The 16,817-nt window shown below is 47.4% G+C and overlaps 1 protein-coding gene across 1 annotated transcript in view; it reads right to left on the reverse strand.

Annotated features, from left to right (window-relative positions):
* KIF3C (kinesin family member 3C) overlaps positions 1-16,817 on the reverse strand; it is a 178,390-nt gene that overhangs the window by 45,622 nt on the left and 115,951 nt on the right. Inside the window, exons 3-4 of the mRNA XM_030195540.1 lie at positions 4,467-4,589; positions 1,790-1,908 (exon numbers count right to left, since the gene is read on the reverse strand). Coding sequence (XP_030051400.1) covers positions 1,790-1,908; positions 4,467-4,589 — 242 coding nt within the window. The remainder of the gene's footprint in view (positions 1-1,789; positions 1,909-4,466; positions 4,590-16,817) is intronic.

A 16,817-nucleotide genomic window follows, 5' to 3' on the forward strand; every position in this document is an offset into this window, starting at 1 on the left:
AGAGTACTTGTGAACTGGCAGACCATGTGGTCCTCTTGCAGGGCCTCCTGTTAGCATTTAAACCCATGCGGAAGGAGAAGAGGTTCAGGGTGCTGGAGGGCCTGCCAGTGCATTAACTATTAATACAGGCTAATTGCCACATTAAGCGCCTAACATGTAGGTTGATACTCAAAAGTTTGCAGTAGAATGTAATTCTACTGTGAACCTAGTGCAGCAAAATTGCCGCAGCATGCTCAGAATAATAATCGTGCAAATTAATGCTGCATTAAAATCATGGCATTAATTAGCTGTTCACTACTCTGTGCTAATTTCCTGTCAGTACCTGAGCATTGATTGGCTCAGGAACTGACAGGAAAGTAGATGTTTAAAAAAAAGCATGCCACAGTAAAAAAAAAAAAGCGTTTTGATGATAGCGCTAGAGCAGTAGAGAGTAGGCATCTTTCTCTCCTGCCTACTACGAAGGTATGAAGGGGTCGTAGGTGGTTGGCCACTGCTAGGCCACCAGAGTTGACTTCAGTGGGGGTGGGGTGTCTGGGCCAGGCCAGGTCAGAGGTCCCACTGGATCATCAGGGCTTTTTCTAAGTTTTTTTTTGTGAGGTCCACTGGACCACAAGGGGGGCCGGGAGGGGTCCACTGGACCACAAGGGATCTTTGTTAGTTGGTGGTGGAGGGGGCAGAAAGTCTGATGCCTGGGAGTCAGGGGAGGGCATGGCAAGGCATTGCGGCACAGCGGCACTGTTGGGGAAGCCCGTCTGGGGCAGAGTAGTTGGGTTGGTGGGAAAGGATGTCGTTAGACATTTTTCTCTCAATCAACCCTTCTAATGCTGACCTAGACATGACATTATTGTTACCGACACTAAATGCGCCTGAGAGTTTTTTTTTTTTTTAAGAATTTGTGCGGAGTACTAAATGAAACCATTACAGCATTCGGGGGCACACTAATGTCAGCGTTAGTCACGCGTTAATCACCTTTAGTGCTGGCATTAGGTTTTGAGCATTGGTCTGATAGAAATTCTTACGTGGTGGCACGGAATAGATGGGGAAGGCGTCTTGCAATTAACATATAACACAATGCAGTTAGCTACATGTCCGCAAGTGTAGCTAATTACATTCCAGTTAGTTGCCACGCCTCTAATGTGCAGGAGTGTCCATTGCTCCAGGTTAACTGCATGGCTGCCTTCTCCGAAGTGCCTCCAACAGTTAATGCAGAGGCTTTATAGATATGGTGGGATAGAATTTGCTTTTAAAGTACAATAACTACAAAATCTTAGTGCAGCTTAATAAATAGACCCCTATATGTTTTTCAGACTTACATCTGCATGTATCAGACTCCTTTTTTGATTTTCTACTGCAAATATTGCTTAGTGTTACTATGAGCTGCATAGGCCAGTGAATAAATATCTGGTTTAATTTAAAAGCAATGGTACGGTTGTATCTCACATTTCTGTAGAGGACATCTGTAGCTGAGCTTAAATCAATTTTTATTTTAAGAGGGCTTGCCAAATGATACAGAATTTAAAAAGATACTGCCCTTCTGATATGATTTTAAAAGACATTTAAATACAAATACTGTAAAATACTGTACATGTAACAAAAGGTATCACTGACTTTTTGCGACTTCTGTTTGGTTCATTTTCCATAACCTTTGACATTTTACTATAACTAATCTATAATCAATATTTTCACCAAATTTCCCACAAGAAGCTTACAAGTAGATAACAGGTTATTCTTGTTAAATTATATTGTAGGATTAGTCAGGTGATTTTCTTAAGGATCAAGGAATTCTTACTTAAATTTCAGTTCACGTGTTTGCTCGTTCTGGGCCTGTTCCAGGTCCTGTCGTACACGGATATACTCGTCATGTTGATCCTGAATTTCTGCCTTCACAGCTTGCAGCTTAGCATAGAGCTAGAAAAAGCAAAAAATTCAATCAAGGGTCTGACTTCCCTCTCACTCTACCGCTCACTCATCCACCTCGGTCTCTTGTTTTTACTTACAGATTGGTTGATGGACATTTTTCTGATTTCTTACAGTTTTTCATTAACCTCCTAACTCTGTAAGTCAGGCGCACAACTTTACACTTCGGGCTAGATTCTATATATGGTCCTTTAAAAATCAGTGCGGAAAACATTTCCACCTAAGCGTATTCTATAAGCGGTGCCTAGGTTTAGGCGTGTTATATAGAATACACTTAGTCAATATCATAGTGCCTAAAATTATGCGCATCCATTTACACCAATGAAAATGTGGCATAATTTTTGGCACATAGATTTAGGCGCACTGGGCCATATTCAATAACTACGTGCGCAAATTTTGGAATGCCTACGAAACACCCATTACCCGCCTATAACCATGCCCCTTTTTGCCTGCATGCATGAAAATTTAGGAGCAGTGCATTACAGAATACTATTAGGGAACTGTGTGCATAAATTCTAATTATTGCCTATTAGTGCTCATTATTGCTTAATTGCTGTTATCAATGCTGATTAGTTTGTTAAGCTAATTAAGTTACACGTGTATTGTTATAGAATATGCTTGGATTTCGGTGTGGAACTTCTAACCCCTATTCATTTGTTCATTATCCATGTCTGTTTTATCATTCCCACCTTAAGTACATAAGTATTGCCATACTGGGACAGAACGAAGGTTCATCAAGCCCAGCATCCTGATTCCAACAGTGGCCAATCCAGGTCACAAGTACCTGGCAAGATCCCCAAACAGTACAATACATTTTATGCTGCTAATTCTAGAAATAAGCAGTGGATTTTTCCCAAGTCCATTTTATTCCCTTATCCCTTATTTGTCCGGCTTGTCTGTCCTGATTTGATTGTAAGCTCTGTCAAGCAGGGACTGTTTCTTCATATTCAAGTGTACAGCATTGCACTGCAGAAATGATCAGTAGTAGTAGTAGTAGTAGTTTCTCTGCTTTAACTCTAAGGCCTCGATGCTCAAAGGCAGCCGTAAAATATGGCTGCCTGGCTAAAATTTAGCGAATCACTAACAGCCAGCGATTCACAAAGGGGATCACATGTAAATGAGCTGCACAGATCCCGCTTTGAGCATCCTCACTGTTTGCGAGTTCGAGCTGTCAAATGGATTTGAGACTGCTGTCAAATTCATTTTACAGTTCTGATGCACTGGACCGCCACTGTTACCCCGGTGGTCCAGTGGACCCTGACCCTCCCAAACCTTTTTTTAAACTTTCCCTGGTGGTCCAGTGGACCATGAACGCCCCCCCCCCCCCCCCCCCCGCGACCCCAGAACCTTTAAAAAAATTTCCCTGGTGGTCCAATGATCAAGAGCTCCGCCCCCCCTCCCGGAACCTTTAAAAAATTTTTCCCTGGTGGTCCGGACCAAACCCCTTCCCCTGCGCAGGCACACACTCCCTCCCTCTCTCTTGCACCCGACCCACACCCCACCCCTCCCTGTACCTTACAACAAGGTGGAGGCAGGAGGGCAGGAGCAACTGCTCCTGTCTCCTGCCTTGGGCCTGCCCGGAACAAAATGGTGGTGCCCAGGCCCTGCCAAGTGCATTCTGGGAAGCACTGGGCAGGGCTAAACTACTACTACTACTTATCATTTCTATAGCACTACAAGGCATACGTAGCGCTGTACACCATACACAAAAAGACAGTCCCTGCTCAAACAGCTTACAATCTAGATAAGACAGGTAAACAGACAGAACAATAAGGGTAAGGGAATAAAGAGGTGAGGATAAAAGGACAGGGCGAGTGAGTAGTGGTTAGGAGTCAAAAGCAGTGGTAAATAAGTAAGTAAGTAATGCTACACTGGGAAAAGACCAAGGGTTCATCGAGCCCAGCATCCTGTCCACGACAGCAGCCAATCCAGCCCAAGGGCTTTAATTTTGGACTTGAAAACGGCCAAAGACGGGGCTAGATGTACAGGCTCGGGTAGTCTATTCCAGGCGAGAGGTGCAGCAAGATAAAACACCATATAAGGAGGTGATCACCTCAGCTCCTCATCCTGCTGCCAGCTATAAAAAAAACCTGAGTCACACCCTTCAGTAAAACATGTATAGAAAAGAAGAAATAGACATGAAACCCTCATTAATGCTAGCTGCAGGAAAATAAACTATCTTTTTATTCCTCCATGCTCTGCCTGAGCATTGGGGCCGAGTTTTGGGGACTCCCATGGCGCCAAACCTATGGGAAGCTTTCAAATAAATTAAAGCTGTAAAAAAAAACAAAAAAACAACAAGACACACACACATAGGCAGTCATAAACCTCACAAGTTTGCTATTGTTTTCAATAGTGTTTTTGAATGTTTGAGGTCACACAATATGGCGGCAAGCTCCACCCACTGGCTTCAGCCCACAGAATGGGCCAGATAGGCTCATGCCGTCTCCTGTCATAAAAGCTCCTTGGGTTGTTCAGCCAGTGAGGTGAGAGAGGAAGGGTGTTGACTCTGCTCTCTTCTCTAGAATGACAGTACTAATGCACTGTACCTTCTTGAGTTTCTTGGTTTTGATGTCCACTTCCTGTTGCAGGGAGGTGTAGGTCTCACGGAGTTCCACAGTCTCCTCATCTCGCAGAAGCATCTCCTGTTGCATTTCCCGCTCCCTGCGTTTCTATATCAGATCAGGAAAGGAAAGGAAAGAAAATATCACTCATCAAGGCAGCATTAACAAAAGTAAAGGATGCCAAGGATATGGTATTGTATTAAGTGTATTTCTAACCCTCTATGAACTTGTATTTGATTTTGTGTGCAATCAAGTGGTAATAATAAATACGCAGACATCTGCATATCAGAATTTGGAGACGGGACAGTTCTAGAAAGAACTAGGGTGTACTGAGATTACTTTACCTCCTGTTGGCATGCAGGGAAAAGGAAAAAAGAAGCTAACACATGGATATCTCTCAAGTGTCTCTGGGCCCAGTATTCAAAAAACGCCGAGCTCCTAACTGTAGGATCCTAATCTAGGTGCCTAAAATGTTCCCTATTGTTGGCCAACTATACAGGAGGATCCTAAGTTTTCAGCTGAAAATTCACCTATATGTGGAGGGGCATTTTTAAAAGGATGTTCAAGTCAGGATAGGGACGTCCAAATCAGAATGTCCCAAATGGACGTCCACCTCACACATATTTTCGAACAGAATACAAGCCTACTTGAAAGTATGTGAGATGGACGTCCATTCAGCATGAACATCCATTTTTCCTTTTGTATTATTTCTTGGATCTGGGCCTGAAATATGTTGTGGACTAAATACTGACTAGTTATTATCTATTGTTCTTTATGAAAGTTATTTTTTTCTTTCATTCAATATCTTGTGAATGTTAATATTAAGTGTAATAAAGTAAAAAAAAACAAACAAAAAACAAAGAATAAAATAATGCCTCTGCATCGCTCCATGGTGTAACTGTACCTTGAATATTGTGTGCAATTCTGGTTGCTGCATCTCAAAAAAGATATAGCAGAATTAGAAAAGGTACAGAGAAGCAAGACCAACATGATTAAGGGGATGGGACTGCTCTCAAATGAAGAAAGACTAAAGAGGTTCAGGCTCTTCAATATGGGGAAGAGAAAACTGAGGGGAGATATAATAGACCTTGCGTAAGAAGCATGGAATCTTGCAAATTTTTGTTATTTTGTCAGGTAGTTCTGATCTGGATTGGCCATTGTTAGAAGGATACTGGGCTAGATGGACCCTTGATCTGACCCAGTACGGCAACTCTAATGTTATTTTTTTATGTGTTCTGCTTCCTGGGTCAGCTGGGACAGCAAATGCTGCAGAGTTAGCATTTATGGTCCTTGGAGTGAGGGATTCATGGCCATTGTTTAACAGTAACACTTAAGGTGCACAGATTTAGGCACCTTATATGCATAAGTATTTAGAATATTAGCATTTATATGTGCAATCTTATGCCTGTTAATGCTAGTGTAATACCTAAGTGCTCTTCTGCAAATACCCACTTATCCTACAGTACTGCATATTTGTAAGGGGCCATGCACTAGGGGAAAGCATGGGTAGGAGACAGACAGGGCTCCCACTTATGCATATAATTTAACAGTATACTGTAAGTTACATACATCTTTGCCGCACTTCTACACATAGTTACACCAGCTCTATGGCTGGTATAAGTGTGAGTGCCTAAATTTTAGGCATGTTGATAGTTGGCATGTTAGTATTCTATAACAGAACCTAAGCATGGGGGTTCCTTGATACAGTAGGCTCCTACGAAGGGCCGTAGCTATCACTGAGTGAGCCTAGCAAAAAGCCCATGGCTGCCTAATTGTAGAGCCGCCTGTACTTGAACCGTCCTCCCCCACTGCTCATCAGTTTCAGTATCTCTCCCTTCCTCTGATAAGACCAAGGCTATGTTACTTACTAGGACTCAAATTTGAATTTTCGCTAATATATTTCTTTGGTTGTTAAAAAGTGTTTCTACAGGATGCGACAGATTCATTCTATCTGTTACTTGCTGGAGACCAAAGCCCTGTATTCTGATACACGGTTTGGTTATCTTTCAGATTGATTATTGCAATGTGCTGTTCAAAAGGTTTATTCCAAAAAGAAATTAAACACCTTCAATGTACGCAAAACATTGCAGTAAAGCTTATCACTGGTAGATGGAAATTTGGTCACGTCATCTCGATCCTGAAAACAGTGCAATTGGCTACTGGTCGAGTCTCGCATCATCTACAAAATTTTGACTTTGGTTTATAAAATCTATCATTCTGGTCAACCACTTTTTCTCTCCTGTTACATAATTCGGTATTCAAATTCACATACACCGCTCCTTAAGATAGAATCTCCTCTTCATGGATACCTTTAGAGACACAAACAAAAAAAACAGCACCACGGGCCTTTAAAAATGGAACACAGTTCTTTAATGAACTGTGTTCCATTTTTAAAGGCCCGTGGTGCTGTTTTTTTTGTTTGGACTTTAGTTTGACTTTGTTCCCTCTCTTTTGTTACCTTTAGAGACACAACATTTAGTGTTACTGGTTCCAGTCTGTGGAATGTACTTCCATCTCATGTGTGTAGGATTCCAATACTTCCATAGTTTAAAACGTCCCTCAAGACTTACCTTTCTTGTAAAGATTTTGGGATGAATGATGTAGATGAGAGGCTAATGTCATGCAGGACATGTTGGAGGTTTTGCTGAGAGTTCCTTTCCTATCCTTTCCCCCTCTCCTGAGTATTGCAACTTTGCATTCTTATACTTTTACGTTTACTTATATGAATTTTTAATATTGTAAACTGCTTTGACGATCTGTCTAGAAAGCGGTGCATGCAAACTTGAAACTCTGCCACCCCCCCAGGTCCATCCTCTCGCAATTCCTCTCCCTCCAATGGTCCTCCCAATGCAAGGCAGGTCAGTGGAAGAGGCAGCAATGAAAACTGTCTGCACTGGCCGATGTAGAATGGGTAAAAGTGAACAGATTATTTTACTCATTCAAAAAGTATAAAGACTAGGGGACACTCTGAACTTACATGGTAATACTTTTAAAATGAATAGGAAGAAATATTTCTTCACTCAACAAACAGTTTATTTTTATTTAATTTGTACCCCATGCTTTCCCACTCATGGCAGGCTCAATGTGGCTTACATGGAGCAATGGAGGGTTAAGTGACTTGCCCAGAGTCACAAGGAGCTGCCTGTGCCTGAAGTGGGAATCAAACTCAATTCCTCAGTTCCCCAGGACCAAAGTCCACCACCCTAACCACTAGGCCACTAAGCTCTGGATCTCATTGCCAGAGGATGTGGTTACAGTGGTTAGAATATCTGTCACATCCGTCGCTCCCTCCGGCTGCTCCTCCGCTGGAAGCAGGAGCCGGTGTCCATCGCGGTGAGGGCCGGCCTTCTTGAGGCCGCGGCAGAGAGCCGGGGCTCACCGCGGTGATAGCCGCCCAGTCCGGGGCTGAGGCCGTGGGCCGGTGATTGCGGCTGCCAGGTTCTTGATCGCCGGCTATGGGGTCCGTACTCGCGCCAGTGGGGAGAATGGCGCCGAGACGCGATGGCCGGTGTCTCCTTCACTTTCGGGCGCGGGAACCCGAAGCTCCACCTCAGAGGAGTTAGATTGGGAGGCCGGTGCTGTAGTCCCGCCTGGGAGGTCGGACAGAGCCAATCAGAAGGATTCTGTCAGTAACCGGGTTCTGATTGGCCGGCCATGTTGGCTGGGACTGGGTGGTTGAATGCGGACAGTATTTAAGGAGCAGGCCTGAGATAGGACATTGCTTCGGGTTCTGTTTCCCAAGGCCAGTCTCCGTGTGTTCCAGTTTTCAGTTTGTTTTCCTTGCTCTCCTGGTTTTGACCTTTGCATTGTTTTTGGACTTCTCTGCTAGCTGCCTGCCTTGACCTATTGCCTGTTTCGACTACGCTGTGAGCTGCCTGCCCTGACCTATTGCCTGTTTTAACTACGCTGTGAGCTGCCTGCCCTGACCTGTTGCCTGTTTTGGCCTCCCTTGTTTTCCTCCTGCCCTCCTGGCTCCTGGTTTCAGTATTGGGTCAGTTCATCAACCCCGCGGTTCTGGAAGTCCCGTTGGCCGCCTGCAGCTGGGGGCTCAACCCTTGGTGAACGGCGGTCGCCACGGGTGAAGACTTGGGGTTGCACGGCTGTCCTCTGAGGTCCTTTGGGGCCTTGCGGGACCTAAGGGCTCACCTTCTCTTCAGACAAGACAGGAACCTGAAGCCATGAGCTCGCCTACGCAACCCGATCTACGGGACCTGGCTGAAATTCTCCAGCAGCAGCAGGAGCAGTTGAACGCCCTGTCGGGGGCCCTGCAGAATGTCTGCTCTCAGTTAACCACGGTCCAGGTTCAGAACCAGGCCGCTGCGGCACACCAGGCCGCTGCAGTGGCTCCACGTCCGGGAGGGTCCTTCCCGGGACCTCGGTTCCCTGAGCCTACTCGGTTTGATGGTGTCCCTGGAAGTTGCCGGGGGTTTCTCAACCAGTGCAACTTATACTTCAAGATGCAACCGGAGACCTTTGCCTCAGACCAGGTAAAAGTGGCCTATGTTATTTCCTTGCTAACGGGACGAGCACTAGCCTGGGCGTCCCCGCTATGTGAACAACAAGATCCGCTTTTGGACAACTACGCGGAGTTCCAGCGCCGGTTCCGCATGGTGTTTGACCTTTCCGGAAGGCCGTCTTCCGCCGCCTCTGAGCTGCTGCGGATCCAACAGGGCGAAGGGACCGTGGCGGACTATGCTATCCGGTTTCGAACCCTGGCGACAGAGTTGCGCTGGAATCAAGAGTCCCTATCTGCTATCTTCCTGGAAGGGCTTCAGGATCGAATCAAGGATGAGCTGGCCGGTCGGGAGGTTCCAGGGCAGCTGGACGCCTTGATCTCGCTCTGTGTCCGGGTGGACACCCGTTTCCAGGAGAGGGTAGAGCCCGTGCGGACTGGCGGAGGGGGTCCAGAGGCGGGTCCCGGCCTAGTCGGGTACTTTTCCCCCCGACGGGGCTCCAAAGGGCCAAGGGAGGCCTCCAAGGAACCCATGGTCATCGGCCGTCAACAATTAACCCCGTCTGAGAGGACTCAACGCCTTCGGTGCGGCCTTTGCCTGTATTGCGGCGAGGCTGGTCACTTCATCAGCTCTTGCCCCGCACGGCCGGGAAACGCCACTCCCAAGGCGCCCTGAGGGGAGGGGTCTTGGGGCACTCTAATCCCCTACCGGACAACCTGATTACTCTCCCGGTGACCCTGCGGTGACAGGAGACGGTGGTTCACACCTGAGCTTTATTGGATTCCGGGGCCGGGGGAAATTTCATTTGTCAGGAACTCCTGCGGCAGATGGGATGGCCTATACTGCCCTATCAGCCCGCTTTGCAAGTGACGTCCATCCAGGGGACAGCGTTACCCCAGCCTATCACGGAGGTGACTCCATTTTTGGGGCTCCAGGTGGGGGAAGACCACCGTGAGGAGGCTCAATTTCTGATTTTGCCCCGTACCATTCATCCCGTGGTACTGGGCCTGCCCTGGTTACGGTGTCACACCCCTGTAATAGATTGGACTTTAGGGAAGATTCAAGCCTGGGGTGGCGCCTGCACTGAGACCTGTTTGAAGGGTCGGGAATCCAGCTGCCCCGCGGTAGTGGCTACTCCTAGAACTGTGCCAGTCTGTCAAGCTGCTCTGCCAGAGGAGTACCGGGATTTCGCTGATGTGTTTAGTCCCGTGGAAGCGGATGTGCTACCCCCACATCGGTCCTTTGATTGCGCTATTAATCTGATGACCAGCAAGATGCCACCGCGGGGCCGACTCTATACTCTGTCCTGAGAGGAATCGAAGGTCATGCAAGCTTACATCCGGGAGAATTTCCAGAAAGGGTTCATTCGCCCCTCCACGTCCCCTGCCGGAGCAGGATTCTTTTTTGTGACCAAAAAAGATGGTTCCTTGAGGCCTTGCATTGACTACTGGGGCCTAAATGCCATCACCATAAAGGACCGATATCCTCTGCCCCTTATTCCGGAGTTGTTTGATCGGCTGCAGGGGGCCCAGATTTTCACCAAATTGGACCTCCGTGGAGTCTACAACTTGGTTCGTATCCGGCAGGGGGACGAATGTAAAACTGCGTTTAATACGCATGAGGGGCACTTTGAATACCGGGTGATGCCCTTCGGCCTGTGCAACGCTCCAGCGGTGTTCCAGAGGTTCATGAACTTCGCCCTTGAAGACCTGCTTTATTCTACGGTAATTGTATACCTAGATGACACCCTGATTTTTTCCAAAGATCCCCAAGAGCATGTGGCCCATGTTCGGACCGTCCTCCGGCGCTTGCGGCAGTATCGCTTGTTTGCCAAACTCAGCAAATGCTCCTTTCACCAGCAGACTCTGCCTTTTTTGGGACATATTCTATTACCTGGTGGTCTGCGAATGGATCCAGACAAACTCCGCGCTATCCGGGAGTGGCCGCAACGGTTCCTGGGGTTTGCTAATTACTATCGTCAATTTATTCCCCATTATTCTCAATTGACAGCTCCACTGACAGCGCTCACTAAGAAGCATGCAAATGTTAGGAACTGGCCGGCCGAGGCACTAACGGCATTCAGTCAGTTGAAGAAAGCATTTGAATCCGCTCCCATCCTTCAGGCCCCGGATCCGGACAAACCTTTTGTGGTAGAGGTGGATGCCTCTGCTTTGGGCGCCGGGGCAGTCCTCTCTCAAGTTAACGCCAAAGGCCGGCGTCAACCTTGTTTCTTCTTCTCCCGAAAGTTTTCCCCAGCTGAACGCAATTATACTGTAGGAGATAGAGAATTGCTAGCTTTGAAGTTAGCCCTGCAAGAGTGGAGACATCTGCTGGAAGGGGCAGAGCATTGATTTACAGTGATTACGGATCACAAGAATCTCTTGTATCTGCAGGAGGCTCAAAGGCTGAATCCGCGGCAAGCCCGCTGGTCGTTGTTCTTCGCCAGGTTCCGGTTTCAACTTGTGTTCTGGTCGGCTGCGCAGAATACCCCTGCGGACTTCCTCTCCAGAGCCTTCGAAGTTCCAGAGGATATTGAGGAACCTCATCCTATGTTGGATCCGGCCTGCCTCTGTGCGGCCCCAGGTCCCCGACACAGGAATTCGTGCCTCCGCAGAACTGGGAAAAAGTAATGCATTGGGGACATTCATCTGTATGGGCCGGACACTTTGGGTTTCAGAAAACCCTCCGTCTGATTTCTCGACAGTACCGATGGCCTCGTATGAATCAAGATATCCTTCAGTTTGTCACGACCTGCCCCACCTGTGCCTGGACTAAGTCTGTGGTGGGGCGCCCCTGGGGGGATCTGCAGCCCTTGCCCATTCCTGCAGCCCCCTGGGAGGAATTGTCTATGGATTTCATTACGGATCTTCCCCGCTCCCAGGGGCACACTGTGATTTGGGTGGTGGTAGACCAGTTCTCTCGTATGGCACACTTCGTTCCCCTGCCAGGGCTTCCGTCGGCAGCACTGTTAGCCCAGCAGTTCATCCAGCACATTTTCCGGCTCCATGGGCTGCCAGTCAGGATCATCAGTGACCGAGGAGCCCAGTTCACTTCACGATTCTGGAGAGCTCTGTGTTCCGCCCTGGGGGTTGTTACCCATTTCTCCTCTGCCTACCATCCTCAGACCAACGGGATGGTTGAGAGGATTAACCAGACGTTGAAGGGGTTCTTGCGGGCTTTTGTCAACAGGCGGCAAGATAACTGGGCATCCCTTCTCCTATGGGCCGAGTTCGCCTATAACCACAGTGAGCACTCTGCCTCTGGGCAATCTCCATTTTTTATGGTATATGGACAGCATCCGCGGCTGCCTCCGCCCATTCCCTCTGACTACGCCCATGGTTACTCAAACCCTTGCTGACCTGCGGGAAGTCTGGAACATGGCCCGAGAGCAAATACAGAAAGCAGCCGCCAGGTATAAGTCATTTGCAGACCGGCACCGGCGCCCCGCCCCGGTTTTGCAGCCGGGGCAAAAGGTATGGCTGAGTACCAAATACCTGAGGCTCCGGGTGCCCTCTCGGAGGCTGGGGCCACGGTACATCGGGCCCTTTGTGATCCAGTCTCGGATCGGAGCAGTGACATACTGCCTGCGGCTACCTAGAACTCTACGGATCCATAACGCCTTCCATGTTTCTCTGCTGAAGGTCTTTCGGGGGTCTAAGTGGCATCCACAGAGTAAGGAGTCAGTTGTTCCAGAGGCTGACCCCGATCCCGAGTACGAAGTTGAAGAAATCATAGACTCCAAGAGGCGCCGGGGGAAGCTGCTCTACCTGTTATCATGGAAGCATTTCGGTCCCGAGGATAACTCCTGGGAGCCGGCTACCAATGTACATGCCCCGGAGTTGGTACGGGCCTTCCATGATCGCTATCCTCAAAAACCAGGACCCAGGAGGAAGGGGGCATCCGGGGGGGGGGGGGATACTGTCACATCCGTTGCTCCCTCCGGCTGCTCCTCCGCTGGAAGCAGGAGCCGGTGTCCATCATGGCGAGGGCCGGCCTTCTTGAGGCCTTGGCAGAGAGCCGGGGCTCGCCGCGGTGATAGCCGCCCAGTCCGGGGCCGAGGCCGTGGGCCGGCGATCGCGGCTGCTGGGCTCTCGATCGCCGGCTATGGGGTCCGTACTCGTGCCAGTGGGGAGAATGGCGCCGAGACACGATGGCCGGCGTCTCCTTCACTTTCGGGCGCGGGAACCCGAAGCTCCACCTCAGAGATTGGGAGGCCGGTGCTGTAGTCCCGCCTGGGAGGTCGGACAGAGCCAATCAGAAGGATTCTGTCAGTAACCGGGTTCTGATTGGCCGGCCATGTTGGCTGGGGCTGGGTGGTTGAATGCGGACAGTATTTAAGGAGCAGGCCTGAGATAGGACATTGTTTCAGGTTCTGTTTCCCGAGACCAGTCTCCGTGTGTTCCAGTTTTCAGTTTGTTTTCCTTGCTCTCCTGGTTTTGACCTTTGCATTGTTTTTGGACTTCTCTGCTAGCTGCCTGCCTTGACCTATTGCCTGTTTCGACTACGCTGTGAGCTGCCTGCCCTGACCTGTTGCCTGTTTTGGCCTCCCTTGTTTTCCTCCTGCCCTCGTGGCTCCTGGTTCCAGTATTGGGTCAGTTCGTCAACCCCGCGGTTCCGGAAGTCCTGTTGGCCGCCTGCAGCTGGGGGCTCAACCCTCGTTGAACGGCGGTCGCCGCGGGTGAAGACTTGGGGTTGCACGGCTGTCCTCTGAGGTCCTTTGTGGCCTTGCGGGACCTAAGGGCTCACCTTCTTTTCAGACAAGACAATATCTGGGTTTAAAAAAAGGTTTGGATAAGTTCCTAGAGGAAAAGCCCATAGTCTGCTATTCATATAGACATGGGGAAGCCACTGCTTGCCCTGGAATTGGTACCATGGAATCTTGCTACTATCTGGGATTCTGCCAGGTTTTTTGACCTGAATTGGCCACTGCTGGAAGCAGGATACTGGGCTAGATGGACCATTGGTCTGACCTAGTATAGCTATTCATATGTCCTTATGTTCTTAAGTAAAGCAATATTGCATTAACTATATGGCAAGAATCTTGCTAATGAGAAACCTCTAATCATAAGATACAGCAAGTATACCAGATCTTACTTCTCTCTTTGAAAGGAGGAAAAGACTTCAGATACTCGGCTTGCCTCCATTTCACAAATTGACAGCGTCTATTTTAAAAAAAGCTTGGCGTCATTTTGATTTTGTCTAAGAAGCCTAGATAGACCGAATGAACAATATCAGGACACAAAATGTGAATGGCTGGCAGTTTGACTCCTGAGGAAGCAGGCTGTGAAATGGAGGCGCTCTGTTGAGCAAACCGATATGAATCATATCAAAATCAAGATAAGTGTCCTTGAATTTTAGGGTTCCAGATATGGAAGACACTAGAAACATTAGATAGAAAGACAATAATAAGAAAATTAAGAAAAACAATTAATAAATAAAATTCACTGAATGGAGGTTTTTATGACTGATGAGGAAGTTCGCACGGCAGTTAAAGTTGAAAATTCACAACAACAAGCCGAGCATCTGAAGTCTTTTCCTCCTTTCAAAGACAGAAGTAAGATCCGGTATACTTGCTGTATCTTATGTAAAACAACAAATATGGTAGTTTGGCTTTTTTCATTCTTAATTAGGAGGGACTATACCCTCTGTACAGGCAACATGGGAGTAGATTCACCTTTTTGAATATTGTACTAATGGATGCAGCAGAATGGAGATTATGTGTGTGTGTGTTGTGGGGGAGGCGGTATGGAGGACCAGGAACAGAAGGGACAGGAAAAGAGGAAGCTGGATTATGGAGTAGAATAACTGTTTTCTGCTCACTCCTTCCCTTCTCTGTAGGCTGCTGGAGGGTTGGGGCTGGAGCAGAACACCCCTGCTTCTCTGGAACTGTTACAATAAGGCCTTTATTTTCTGGGGGAATGGCCTTGAATGCAAAGTTTTCAAGATAATTGTGTATTATTGATATTGCTTTCATTGTTGTAATCTGCTTTCCACTACACTGATTGAAAAGGTAGAATATAAATCCTTAAATTGAATTAAATGTCTACAAAATATCAATTAAAAGGAAGTATAATGTTTTAGGTATGACTCAGACTGGCTGAATGAACCAGAGTGTGACTGGAAAAGATGCCATGGTGGATAACAGATAAACAATATGAATCACTGGTTAAGCAGAAATCGCTTGGCCGGTCAAATAGCAGCAATTTGAATGATAATGAGTATATAAGGTATTTGGGGTTGGTCAGGCTCCAGCCATTTTACCAGCCTGATTAGAATATGCATAGCTCTCAATTCTTTAAGATGAAGAGATGAAAACTAGGAGCAAGGATACCAGAAATTCCCCCACTGTATAGACAGAGGATGACTTTGGTTTCCTGCTGTAAGTGGATAGAAACCTTAAGATAATTAATTTAAAATTAGGTAACAAGGCAAATGTGTAGAACTAACATTGAAGTACTCATCTTAAAAAATAATGTATAAGGTAGAAAAGAGCCAGGTAATATTTTACTATCATTCCTTCCTGGAAATCAATCTGGTCTTACTTCTTACCATAAGAGGTAATTTGCATGCCATTAGATTATGGTTTCTGGAGTAAAAATATTTTTTAGCATGTATAGCAGAACACTATGTGCAAAAATTTAGTGCATCATTCTAACACAGTGTTAATTGCATCGAGGACTGAGAAGCCCCTTCTCAGCGTATAGAATAAAAGGTCTCTCCCTCCTGTGTGTGAGCAGGAATTAACTCATGTTCTGACAGGAAGGGAGATATAAACAAAACCAGGCTGGACTCCGACTCTTGTCCCTGGTGGCCTGTGGACCCTGGTCTCCTGCCTCCCATCCCTGAAGATTTCCCTGGTGTCCTAGGTGGCCCCTTGCAATTTCCTTCTTCCTCCCCTAATCCCTCTTCCAGAAAAAATACACTGGGAGCTCAAGCAGACCTCCAGATGCCCCCAGAACCCCCTGCACATCTCCAACATTGGGAGACAGGAGTGATGCCTACTTGCTCCTATCTCCATGCCTCAATCTTGGAAATGATGGCAACTCCAGTGTATTTTGTGTTGGAAAGGGGAAGTGAAAGAGGTCATCAGGAAAATCTTTGGAGTGGGGTTGAGGGTTTGATGAGCTGTGGATCATCAAGGACATTTGTGGACTTCATGGGTCCAGAGAGTTTGGGGGGGGGGGGGGACAGAAGCGTAGCTAGGTTGAGGGTGTGGGGATAGCAGAGAGTGAACTGCTGATAGCGCCGGTGCACATTTTAAATGTGACAGATCGCATGTAAAATAGGTGACGGCACCATCGGAAGTCCATTTGGGGGAGCAGCTGCTCCCCTGGCGACCCACCTAGCTAGGCCTGGGGGGGGGGGGGGGGGGGGGTTGATAAGGGTAGGTAGCCTACTTGGGTCACCAGGAATCTTGGCTGCATCATTATGCTAGTCTTGAGCTGGTGTAAATGCTCTATACTAAGGGAAAAGTACACAACTGTGCTAAGTAAGTGCAATGGGTTTACTCAAGATTTTCCCAAACTGGAAGTCTTTCTGTATCAGGAGTAAAACTAAAACAGGAAAATGTTGATCAAACTGCTGCATTAAAACATAACATAGTATACTGCATTGGTCCCCTCAGATGAGAAATGCAATGGCTCTCAAGAGAGAATTTTTACATTGTAAGTCAGCTTTGGACAGAATGAAGAGTGTATATGCAGAGACACCAAGGGTGGCCCATCCCAAAGCTGGAGATTTATCACCACTATGCTGGAGACTGAAAGCCAATGAGTGAGGTTTTTCTTATGGGCCTCAGCTTGTCTAAAACCAGTTCTGGCAGAAGCACATTCCAAAAGCTGACATATTCTAATCAATAAATAGAAAATAAAATTATTTTTCT

Source organism: Microcaecilia unicolor, chromosome 3, assembly GCF_901765095.1.
Source record: "Microcaecilia unicolor chromosome 3, aMicUni1.1, whole genome shotgun sequence".
NCBI lineage: Eukaryota > Metazoa > Chordata > Amphibia > Gymnophiona > Siphonopidae > Microcaecilia > Microcaecilia unicolor.